At 39.8% G+C, this 12,935-nt stretch overlaps 1 protein-coding gene across 10 annotated transcripts in view; it reads left to right on the top strand.

Annotated features, from left to right (window-relative positions):
* The window catches only part of ANKHD1 (ankyrin repeat and KH domain containing 1), a 106,799-nt gene that overhangs the window by 20,329 nt on the left and 73,535 nt on the right, over positions 1 to 12,935 (top strand). For all 10 annotated transcript variants that reach the window (XM_031607063.2, XM_031607064.2, XM_031607062.2 and 7 more), the window contains exon 3: positions 12,034 to 12,190. In XM_031607063.2, the coding sequence (XP_031462923.2) occupies positions 12,034 to 12,190 (157 nt within the window). The remainder of the gene's footprint in view (positions 1 to 12,033; positions 12,191 to 12,935) is intronic.

Below are 12,935 nucleotides of genomic sequence, written 5' to 3'. Positions count from 1 at the left end.
GGACCATCTTCAAAGGTTTGCTAAATGTAACAGATGCAAGTAGTCCATCCATATGCTCAAACAGGAGTAGAGTTGTATTTCAACAGAAAAGAAGGATGTCTGGATATGACAAAAGGTGACTAGAGACCCTCATGCAAATGAAGTTTTAGTGTGCTTGAGATTTTGGGAAATCAAATGTAGTGTAATTCTATTAAAATAAATGGTCAAAGAGAGATTTCTTTTGTATTTTTTTTCCCCACAAATGTCTGTTAATACAACAGGTGTGCCTTTACTTGAGGCAGTGGGCACATAGTGCAACACAGGCGTTGCTTCCGACTGTCTGGCAGCACTGCTGTGCTGTGCAGGTGGCAGAGTGCTGGCACAGACTGGAGATGCTGTGGGGTCTCTTCCTGGGACATCTCTGAAGCTGAATGGATGCGGTGCTGAATACCCTGCTCTGGGTGGTTCTGCTGGGGCCTGGCTGGGCCAGATGGACCCAGAGGTCTCCAACAGCCTCAGCCATGCTGTAGTTCTGCAGGATCTTGGTAGTTGATTTGGAAATGGGAGTTTGAAGCTTCTATTTGGAAAGCCAGTAGGATAAAAGGGAAGGAGGTGAGGGAAGCAGGTTGTATGTTCTGGAACTGAGGGCAGCAAAAAGTGGAAGTAATTGCCAACTTAGTGGAAATACAAAACACAGATCAAAATGTGAATGGGCCTGGACAAAATCTGCCTGCTTTAGGATAAACTGAAATGGTAGAGTGAGATTCAGCAACTGTGTAATTGAATGCTTTCCATCATCTATATATATATATATCTGTATACCCACTAGTTATACTATCAACCAAAATGGCTTTTTGTGATGTGAACAGGAGCATTCATTATTCACTAACATCACTTTTTCCAATAAAATGGATTTAAAGAAGAAAAAGCTTTTCCTTCAACATTAGAGAACCTGAATGTGACTGAATGGATTTGTGATCCAGCACTATAGCAGAGTGTGCTGTGGTCTAAAGGAGAGATTTAAAAGATTTGTGGCCTGCTTTCATCCTGCATCTGTGTCACTTTGGGAAGCATTGGAGACTGAGGGGGTACATTCTCTGATCTTTTTTTATAGTAAAAGATTTATATTTGAACCTGGTGCTTCTTTTCTGGGGGTTGATGAATAACTTACCTGTGATTTTAAATGGAGGTGTGCCTCTCATGCATTAGAAGCTTAACCTCTAACGGGTTATCCAAGTTCCACCCCAAACTGTAGAAGTTACAAACTGGGAGATACAGGAGACGTGGAAGATTCATTCATGTTTATCAATTTAATGACTGCAAATATGTGCTTGTAGAATGTAGAGAATACCTTTCTGGATTTATTTCAGTATTACTGATTTTAAAAAATGGGGTTATTATTAGGGGAATCTAAGAGAGGAGTGCTGGAACTGGAGCAAAGATTAAGCCTTACTGTTGAGTCATGTCAGTAACAAATATGAAGCATGTTCAGGCTTCCTCAGCACAGCAAAAGCCTCACCTTAGTTTGAGCTTCTTACTGAATGGTTGTTTTTAAACCAGGGAAGCCTTTTTACCTCAGTTTGCTCAATTTGAAATACTTATGATATATGGACATGGTATATGTATCAAATAAGCAAAACAATTTTCATCAGTAGGCTTTATTGTAGGATAGAAGTCAGGGCTGTGCTACTACTTAAATCACCGGTGTTTAGTAACTGGAATACTTTTGCCTTTTGAGATATTGGCACATTACAGTGACTTGCTCATTTTCTTTCTTCACCACCTAAAGATTCAGAATGGGAAGGAATATATGGTACGTGAAACCTACAGATGTGTTGTGCTTTTGAAAACTGAGTTTTGTGCATGTAATTATTAATATTATATTTTGCTAAGATTTTGCATGATTGAAATACTTTTTTTCTAATCTTAGTCATTTGGATTAGAAAAAGTTGAGTCTAATCCTGCTTTTGAAAAATTAACTTCCATACTTGAAAAGTGTTTTGAAGCGTACGGATTCTCATTTGTGTGGTACTTTTTCAGGTGAATTTTGTTGTGAAGAGCAGTTTAGTTTTAACACTTAAACTGAGACTTCTAGGTTCTCAAGCAGTTCTCAGATCAAATATGATAACTTAGCAATGTTTTTGGAATTCTTTTCTTCGACAGAGATGATTCCAAGATTTTAATTTTTCCTCAACAGGATATGGTGGTAGGGTAAGACCAGACAATCACTGATTAGAGTACTACTCAATCCCTTTAGTTAGCTGCTTGAGTGTCAGTGGTCAGTGCTAATTAGGTAGTGCTTTGTTACTACGCTGTAAACAATTATACAGTTCTCATTTTTTTTAAGACCTAGATTTTTTTTCCATTAACTCAACTTTTCCCTTGTTTTACTTCTGCTGTATTTTATTTTTTCTATAAGCTGGATTCTTCTGCAAGGCAAATTCCCCTCCACTCTCCTCTTATAATACAGGAATATTTCTGAACAAAAGCCTTTTCCAACTGGTATTATTTCTAGGGTGTGTTAGCTTAATGCTTCAAGTAGCTTCAGCCAGAGCTTAAAAGCAGGGACAGTTCAGGCACGAGAAAAAAGCCAGTACTCTACTGACAGTCCTCCTTGGTGTGTGGATTGGAGTTCAGCCTGTACTGAATGGAAATCCCGTGTGTGCTTCCTTCTCTAGTCAGGGGGAAATGCCCTGTTCAGGCTGTGTAGTGGGGAAAAGCTTTATCTGGGCCTTGTATGGCTGTAAGCTTAGACCTAAGTGTTAGGTTCTGCAGCTAGTGTTGGGGTGCTGGAGGCAGCTGGTAATGCTTTCTGGTTGCTGCCCATACGTTGATGCAATGCAGAGAAACACAAATTTTCATCATCTTTATTCTATATTTTTGTTACAGCTAGTAAATAAGAATAGTGGATAGCAATACTGCGTAGTTGTATGGCCTTGTGAACCATTAAAATCGTCTTGATGAGGCTTTTTTGCTAATGCATTCAGAGTAGAAGTATGTGTTCTTTGTTGAACATGGGTCATGGTAAAATAGAGTACTCGGATTCTTTCCAAAGGGAGTAACATCCAGATTTTGATTATCCTGTACTCTGTAATCTACTGTAGCATTCCTACAGATCTTATTTGCAGAATGTTTTGTTGGATAGGGTATATTAAATGACAGTACACAGGCTGTAGATCTTTGATTGTAGGGAGATAGGAACAGTTCATAAGAACAGTTTCTCAGATGTTTGTTTTGGACTGGTTACGAGTGTTGTTCCCCAGGGGTCAGTACTGGGGTCTGTCCTGTTCAGTATCTTTAAGGATGACCTTGAATGAGGGCATGCAGTGCACCTTCAGTAAGTTTGCAGATGACACCGAGTTGGCAGGAGGCATTGGTCTGCCTGGGGAGAGGTAGAAAGTCCCTACAGAGGGATCTGGAAAGGCTGATTGCTGGGCTCAGGCCAGTGGGATGAAGTTGAACAAGACCAAGGGCTGTGTCCAGAATTTGGCCACAACAACCTCAGGCAATGCTACAGGCTTGGAGCACAGTGACTGGAAGACTGTGTGGAAGAAATGGACCTGGGAGTGTTGGTTGATGCTCGTCTGAACATGAGCCAGCAGTGTGCCCAGGTGGCCAAGGAGGCCAATGGCTTGTGTCAGCAATAATGCAGCCAGCAGGAGCAGGGAGTGATCATCCCTCTGTACTCAGCTCTGGTGAGGCTGCACCTCAAGTGCTGGGTTCAGTTTTGGGTCCCTCACTACAAGAAAGTCATCGAGGCCCTGGAGCGTGTCCAGAGAAGGGCAACAAAGCTGTTGAGGGGTCTAGAGCACAGGCCTTATGAGGAGAGGCTGAGGGAATGGGGGTTGTTCATCCTGGAGAAGAGGAGGCTCAGGGGTGACCTTACTGCTCTCTACAGCTATCTGAGGGGAGGTTGTGATGAGGTGGGGGTTGGCCTCTTCTTCCACAAAACTAGCGATAGGACGAGAGGGAATGGCCTCAAATTGTGCCAGGGGAGGTTCAGGTTGGATGTTAGGAAATACTTAACTGAAAGAATTGTCTGGTGCTGGAACAGACTGTGCAGGGAGGGGGAGGAGTCTCTGTCTCTGTAGGTGTTCAAGAAGTGTTTAGATGTTATACTGAGGGATGTGGTTTTGTGTGAAATATTGGTGATAGGTGGAATGTTGGACTGGATGACCTTGGAGATCTTTTCCAACCTTGGTGATTTTTTTTGAAATGTGGAACTATACACAAGTTGGTGCTATACCTCATTAGACTGATTATATGGTTTTTTTTAATAGGTAGGGTAGTTGGCCACCCCTGATAATACTTGAATATTTTCACTTGGTTTAGAATACTGAGTGAGTGGCTGGAAGTCCATGGCTTCTGGGATAAGCTGCTACTTACATTGGCCTTCTTGGGACCTCTTTGTTCTTTGCTCAAAAATGTACAGTTGTTTGAAGTTGTTTTTGTTCCATGTAGTTGCTGACTTACACCAGAGCCAATTTCTGGTTCAGGGGAGCATATACTATCCATTTGGACTTAGTTTCTCACTGAATGCTAGAAATTTGGAATGCAAGTGGAATATTTACTTACAAATTGCCTTCAAAGTTTATTCGAAGTCTCTCCCTGCATTGTGCTTGTGCTTAGAGATCGTATCTTGCTGTTAGTCTCCATAGGACAATGATCCTTTTGCTGCATAAGCCATAGGTTTGCTAAAGATCAGTAAGAAATTCAATGCTTTGCTCCTTCTACCATCAAACAGGTGAAGCTGTCTGGAAAGTAGAGGGCACAGGTGATGGGTTAATGGTAGGACTAGATGATCTTAGTGGTCTTTTCTAACGTTAGTGATTCTGTGAAGGTAACTTGCTTTTCAAAAGTCAGAAGACCTCAGGCAGATAAGATATAATATTTGGCTTAGAATGCTAGCAGTCAAGAATAGGAATTTTGTGAACCTTCTACAGTGTGAATGGATATTACTGTTTTCCTTGGGACTTCTCAGGGGTAGGTGGTTGTCTTTTCCTTGTGCTTTTCACATCTCACAGCAGACTTTGGTTTCCATGTTTGAGGTGTGTTTTTGGAGGCAGGCACTTGAAATGAGGCACTGCTAACTTTTATTTATCATGAGGCACTTAAAAGAAAAATCAGGGATTAAAGAATAGATACCTATTGTTTGCCTTGGTGTATTTCTATAAAGTAATGAACCTCGTTCTTTCATAGTGACTGGCATGAAGTAGAGAATTTGAGACTTGGCATCTAGAAGTTATGATGGTTTTTGCTTCTGGGTCATTAATGAAGTTGCTGCTTTTATTGCATTACAGGTAGGTATGATAAGTGCTGCAATCAAAATAAATTCCCCAAGAAGGATTTGGGGCTTTAAAGTACTTTTAAAGCACTCTGAAGTAATTTGATCTTCTTTCCTCAGTGTCTAGTCTGGATACTGTCTTTGAGTACAAGTTTGTCAAAGCTGTTACCCAAACCTCTGAATTTGGAGCCCGTCTGTCCTGATTCTAGCTGGGATGCTCAGGAGCTGGTAGCAGGGCCTGTGCCCTCGTTTAGTACTGTGCCCTGTCAGGACCTGGCTGAGCTCATGGCTGCAGGGCTGTGGGCAGGTGACTGCTTGGCTCTAGGGTAGATGTGCTGAGTCTGCCTTTTGGCCCCTGTCCATTTAAAGCTGAACAAAGCCACACAGACAATGCAACTTGCGGTCGGAGTATTCTCTTAGCTAATCACAGTGGTATTGTCAAGTATGGTACAGCCAGAAATGTGTTTGTGTACGTGAATGTGTTTCAGTACTTGCTGGTGCATGGTCCTGAAAAAGATGTTGCTGGACCTTGCAGGAGGCAGCTGTATAGGGAAGAGAGGGCTCAGTATGGAAAAGGCTGCAGGCAATCAGGAATTAATGGCAGCATTGCTGCCATGGCAGATCTTTCTGGATGTGCTGCAGATTTTAATGTTCAGGCTGGGGAAAAACAAAAAATAAACAAGTAGACCCAAACAAATAAACAGCGAACAGCCCATTGAAAAAAGAAATTCAAGTAGGAAGTGAAAACTTCCTATTTAATATACAGTATCTCCTGTTTACTCTTGGCTCCAGAGCAAATACATGTCCCTGGTAAAGTAGGAGTTTGTAAACACTACTGTGCTGACTAAAGGTAGCTACTAAAGCTAACTAAAGTATATAACTAAAGTTTATGTACTGAAGGAAAACTGGCAAGATACTGTGAGTTTTTGATAGAATTCAGAATCTTTTTTCCTTAAATATAGGGAAAAATAATAGGGATGCTTAGCAAGACATTAGACTTTTACAGTGTGATAGTAAGAAAAAAAATATCTGCTTTGTGGCTTTCAGCAGTTGTAGTCAGGTTGAGTTCCAGCTGCCCCAGAGTTAGACCAGCTTTTTTTTCTGACTCTTTCCTATTGCAGTTCTTACTGTCAGTTTTTGGAGGTTGCATTTTTTTTGCTGATCTGGTCTTCTACTTTTGCTGTTGAGTTATTATATGTAAACAGAAGCTATGGACGTATGTCCATAGCAAAATGGCATATGTCCATAGCAAAAAAATCAAATGTCTATGGACATTTGATTTGGCTTGGAATCTAAAACTCGAATAGTGAGTTTGAAAGAAATCTTCAACATATAGAAAAGATCTAGTTAAACTTCCAAAGTCAGGCTTTTTGGAGACAGTTAGTTTCTTTTGCCTGCAAAAAAAAATCATGGGACTGGAGAGGATGCTTCTTTCTTACCTCCCATTTTGTTGCCTGTTCAGTGTGTTAGCTGAGCAGATGCTTTGGCCAGCAGGGATACTGTGGGATTAATGTTAAAAGCTAACAGTTACATGTCAATTGAATTTTAGCTATTGGTGGTCAATGGAAAGTTAGGATTTCTGTCTTTCTGTCTGAGAATTCCTGTGTAATAGCTTTCATCACTTACTAAATATTTTTGTGCCTTAATTGGTTGTTGTATTTCATAGGTAATCATTAGATACTGAACCAAAGCTTTAAATATTTTTAAAAAGAAAAAAAAAATTGAATACTCCAGACCAATCTAGAACAAGTGTGTTCTTATTTTTGCTTATTTGCTAGAAGAAATATAATTGCTTTCTGATACTTAAATGCAATTCTTCAGGCTCTGTGTTGGTTTGCTTTCCTTAAAGCAATTTGGTCATTGAACTACTGTTTAGTTGGGGAGGCAAACTTACTGTGTTATTACTTTTCTCCTAATAGTAGTTGCTTCTCTGAAAAAGAGGTGATCTGAGGGTGGATACCTGTCCCAGGCACTTATGTACAGTGAGATGGGTGAAAGCCATTTGTTCTGAGAGACATTTCTGCCTTCTGTGCTTACTGCTGGAGCATCCACCTCTGTATTGCCAAAGCAGCATCTGTAGCTCCTGTGCAGTTGCATGTTGTGTTATTTGCTTCAGCAGTGCTGAAGGACTTGTGATGCTTTGCGAGAACACATGTAGCAGGGCTCCAGCTGTGGGGGGAAAAAACCTTCTGGAGAAGAGGATGCAGTTTGTAAATAGCAAGGCTTACTAACAGATGTCAGAGAAAACTGTTTTCTGTATGAGCATCTGTCTGTAAAATATTCAGGTGTAAATTTTGCATCTGGTGAGTACAGAAAATGGTTTATAAAGTAGATCTCTGAGTAATGTAGAAATAGCATGTGATGCTTCTGTATTAACTACATGAATAGGAAGCAAGTGCATTTGGTTGCTTGATCAGTATGATTTTATGCACATGCAGATCTGCGGTGAGCACGTCTGGATGTCTGGGTTCCCATAATGAATCAGAAGCATCAACAATTGTATCTGGTAGCTTGTCACCTCATACTTGAATTAATGTTTCTTTGATAGGGCTAAAACGAGGAAAGCCTTGAAAGATGAAAAAGTTGTATTTCTTTTTACAAAGGTAAAAAAAAAAATAATAGAAGGAAACCTACCTATTTGGACATTCTGAATGACCTTTGCAGAATGATGGTAGCTGAGGTGACCTAGTAGCTATTTGCTGTCACCATCAAGCAGGAGTCCTCCTTCAGTTTCTAGCTACGTAGTTTTCTCTCATGGCTTCTGGTGTTTGCTAGGCCGCTTAGTAGCCACATTGACCTTGGAGTTCACATTCAACTTGTTATTCTGGCAGACAACTCTGAGCAGAAAAATGTTGAAACCTTACCTGCAGGAAAGTGTCTTAAATAAGAAAATTCTGAGAAACACAAGTATTTTTCAGGGACATTTTTTGGGAAGGAGCTGGGAGCAGTGTAAAGCTTCTATGAGTTTGTTAGCTGCGGTCTAAATATTTGACTGTTAGGTAATAAAAATGTCTGTGGTTACAATTGAGATGTTCTCTTTGGCTGTGCATGTAGGGTGATCAGATAAAAATCAGTCTTTTTTTTTTGCTTATCTGTTTTGATTGCAGGAATCCCATGAGACCATAAAAGCTTAGTATGTCTTAGTTGATTTCTTAATTGAGGTTTACTGAGTATGCTAGTGGTGTTCTGCTCATCCACAATGTCATGTCAGAACGATGCATTTACCTTGCCACATGATTGGTTTCAAGCAAAAGTGCTGAACTTCTCTCATCATCTCAGGAAGATGTTGGGAAAACTTATGCTTAAGCATAAGTCTTATATCTAGTTTCCATATGAAAAAATGGCTTCTAAATGAGAAATTTTGCTGTGAGGAAATGAGAATGGTTTCTTGCTGAAGTCTCTTCTGTTTGGAGTTTCTCCCAAATCTAGAGCTTGCAAGAGGGGAACAAATAGTGAATGGAAGATTCTATACCTCAGAGACATTTATCTCTTCTAGAGACTAGGATCTTAATGATGTGTGACTTTTGAGCTATCATGACTTTCGGGTGTGGTTTAAATATTTATTCACTTGATTTGATCTTAGAAAGACTTTGGGGACAGGAGAGACTTGCATTGAAGGAGAAGAATGTTATCTTTCAGCGAACTCTGAAAATATAAGGCATGAAAATAAGGCAGTTAACAGAGGGAAAAATAATAAGGTGTTATACAACCATCTCTGATGGTTGGAAGTCTTGAATATGTGCTGTTGTGCTGCAGAAAGCTGTGAATGTCAAACACTGTAGGTTTTGGTTTAGCCATTTTCATAGAGTCCTTATCAATTTTATGACTCAGTAGAGTGCTAGTGAGACTTTAATAACGTGAGAAGTTGAGTTAGTCTTGCACATAAATGATCACAAATGTGGAGAATCTTCTGGAGAATGCTTTTAGTTTTCAATGGATGGGAGGAGCCTAGAAAATCTGATTATTGCATGAGATGTTTTAAACACCTGGGTGAATGACACAAGAACAAATAGCTATTAAGTGGACTCAAAAGCAAACAAATTGGAGATCAGATGACTGAGCATTACAGCATAGTCATCCTAAATCACAGTATAATAAAACCTGAGCAATTATTTAGATGGTACTATAAACCTGTAAAAGGGAAGTAAATGAATGGGTGTCTGAGTCTAGTCTAACACCTGCTCTGGTGTCTTGAGTAGCTGTTGACTAGCTTTAGCATGTATAAAAAAGTGGTCAAGTTCTTGTGCCGTGATGATGGCTGATTTGTGGGCTGATGTTCATGTGAACTTTTTGGTATGCAAAAAAAAAAAAAAAGGAAAAGAAAAAAGGTATCAGCACAAAGAACAGTCAGTTGGGTTTTTGAGCCCTAGCTGGTGATGTGAATAAATGGCTTCTTCAGCTTACACTCTGAAAGTCCTTGGTGTGATTATATCACTGTTTTTTGGAGCAAAGTGGGAAAGTGTGAAGTGAGCTGTCTGTGTGTAAAGCAGCTGGAGGAAGCAGCCCACTGGTCTGTGAGTTTGTGGCTCCTCTGGGATTCCACTGATTGTCACCCGTGCAAACAATACCTTGGGGCAGTTGTTTGAGTTCCATTTGTCTTCATAGGACATGAGACTTAGATCTGTGCTGTGGACTTAGATCTGTGCTGTGATGTGTTTCTCTTAGTTTCAGAAATCCTCTGCATGAATGCATCATGGAGACAATAGCCAAGCAGAGGTTATGCTTGTCTGTATCTCATCCTGATTAGATCCAGCAGCTTCTCCTCGTAGGCAGTAAGTAGATCAAAGACAAGTGCGGTTAGCCTACAAGATCAAGGCAGTCAGTCCTTTGCACTAGGATCACCTGGATGTATATTTCCGGAGCAAGTTTCATCCTTTTCCTGCTTGATGCAGAGAGGTTAATTCTGTCGAGATAGCCAGACTACTGGAATGGTTTGTCTGTCCAGTTCAGTTTCAGATATCTAGGGAACTTTTTTTTACTGGAGTTCTTTTTTCTCAGGTCTTTTGCTGCCAGCAGAAGTGTTCAGTTCCCTTTATGAAAGCCTTCAAAGTAGAAGAAAACTGTTGTGCAAACTTGAATGCAAACGTACTCCTTGAAGCCTTTGTTTGGGGATCATTTCTCTAAATCCTGTGGATTTCTCCCCTTCCACTTTCATTTTGCTCAATGAGGCAGTCCTAGTTATTTGTTTATAATAGTCCTAGATATGCTGTTGGTGCTGGGCTGTGAGTTAGTAATTCCCTTCCTTTCCTTGGGTAGTATGGTGTAAGCAGATGCATGCATGGTGCCACCAGTGCAAATTTCATCATGTTGGTATAATTGTTGCACCTTTGTGGTATCTTTCATGCTGGCAGGGGAGGGGTTCTTGGCTATTCCAGCAACCTGGAGTGAGAATGCCCTAAGCCAACACTTAGCAGCTCTTTAACAGTGATGTGGGTTATGTGACAGAGTGTCTCCTGTGCTGTTACAAGTTGTTTTCAGGGTGCCAAAGTTTGCCAAGTCTTGGTTCTTGGATTGCTTGAAGAATTATTGAATGCTTTCAGACTGGGGAAACACATCATCTGGAGACAGTGTTCAAAACTTTCAAAGTGTGATTTCAGTATTTATACTGTAATAGTTGCAAGCTGGCTTGTGCAAAACATGGTGTAAATCAGTCATGCACATCCCAAATTGCAAATCTTCAGAGATGTAAGATGCATTTTTTCCCCCGGATTCTGTTTAACCACTAAAGAATTGAAAAGTTACTGATTCATCACAGGTGAAGGTAGCTAATTTATAAACCAGTAACTGTTTTCTTTCTCTATCGCATGAAAATGTTTTTTGTACTATACCTCTGCTTTTTTCTTATTGCTGTTTTCACATTAGTGTAGGCAAATCTGGGCTCTGCATGTGCTGCAGTGGCAATTGCAGAGGTGTTTAAATGATAAAATGAACTGAGCTTCAGTTCTTCACGGTGTTCCAGTCTGTGAGGGACTATATGTAATAAAACCTGTGTGGAATAAACTGTGCAGCTGTACAGTAACTTTATATATCAGCCATGCAAATGAATGAGATAAATAGCTGCTTATGGTGATTGATATTCTGTATTACCCTTCAGATTTAGTCTAGTAGCCAAGAAAATGTCTAAAACAAATGACTTGTTACCGAAGTTCACTAAGTCTGTGTTTATACTCTGTATGTTGGTAGCATAGATGTGACATTATTTTTCAAGTATGCTTAAAAAATTGGAAATTTTATTTCATATTTGTATCTGGAGGTGTGCAGTTAAGAATACTGAATTAGTAGGAATTCAAGCTAATTTATACATACATATTTTTTTTCTTGCTCTTAGAAATAATGTGTTGGAAGCAAGTCCAATTCATTTTCAGTGGAGATGCATGTGCAAAGTAGAAGAATCTTCATGTGTAGATAACCTAAAACCAAGACTGTGGAATAATGCCTGCTTTCCAAACTTGTGCGGGGGTTTGACCCCTGGGCTTGTCTTTAGTCCCCTTAGAGATTTTAATTTGTTTTACTCTTCAAAGGTATGAGTTAAGAGTTTTCGGTGGGTGTTTAAATTGCCAGTTGAAAATAGTTTTATTGCTACCTTATTACAGTTAAAAATGTTCAGGTAGTAGACAAGTGTTAACTGCTAGTCTTACATAGCTAATTTTCTGGCATGTTTGCAAATGACTTTTAACTAATAGTGCATGTGGCTGAAATCTAAAATAGTGTCTTTGCATTTTTTTTGTGTGACTTTCATACTAACCTCACTGAACGAACGTGCACTGAAGGAATTGGTAAATTGTCCACTGCCGATGGTAAAGCCTTCGCAGATCCTGAAGTTCTCCGAAGACTGACGTCCTCTGTCAGCTGTGCACTGGATGAAGCTGCTGCTGCATTGACGCGGATGAGGGCAGAGAACAATCACAATGCAGGGCAGGTGGACAAGTATGTATTGATCTCTTCTGGGTTTCTGAATGCTAGAATGTAAGTTGATATTTCTCATTTCAAATCCAGTTTTTACAATTAGTCCTCAGTAACGTATATGCTGTACTAGCAGATAAACTGAAGGTTTAACTACTGCCATATCAGGTTTTTAGCTTTAGAAGTGTATGTCAAGTCTTATTTGGTTGATTAGAGGATGTGCTGCTCTTCCTGTGTGCTAGGTGGTCAAATTCTTTTTTTTTTTTTTTTTGAAAAACTGGTTAAACTTATCCATGTAGAAGAGCTATTGATAGTTCTCTGCTTACTGCTTTATTTTTTGCTGGAAACTAAGGAATCTAGTTCATAATATTATCTTCCAGCTTTTAGTAAAAACGCTTAAAGGATAGCAGTTTGCCCAGGAATTTTGCTCAAGGAACTTGGGGGAAAAAAGAAGCTGTATACTTGTTAACTCTTCAGAGGCAGTAATTAATGAGGACAGCATTCAGTTCCCATGACTGCAGAAAAGAGAATTTGTCCTAGGTATCTCAAAGCTTTCCTCTTTTTCTTCTTCATTGGTAATTTCAAAGCACTGTTAGGGGTCCTGGAGTATTTTCTACTCTGACAAAGGGATAGAAGTTGTTCCTAAACTGCTAAGATAGTGATTGCGTGTACAGCTGAACTTAAAATCTCAGATCAGTAATTCAAAGTATTTTTCATGTAGACTTAGTTTTCAATTATTTTTGTCAAAATACTGAAGTTGTTATACTGC

Source organism: Phasianus colchicus, chromosome 15 (assembly GCF_987193195.1).
Source record: "Phasianus colchicus chromosome 15, bPhaCol1.hap1.1, whole genome shotgun sequence".
In the NCBI taxonomy this organism is placed as follows: Eukaryota; Metazoa; Chordata; class Aves; order Galliformes; family Phasianidae; genus Phasianus; species Phasianus colchicus.
The sequence above is the reverse complement of the archived record's forward strand: the minus strand, read 5'-3'. Positions and strand labels throughout refer to the sequence as shown.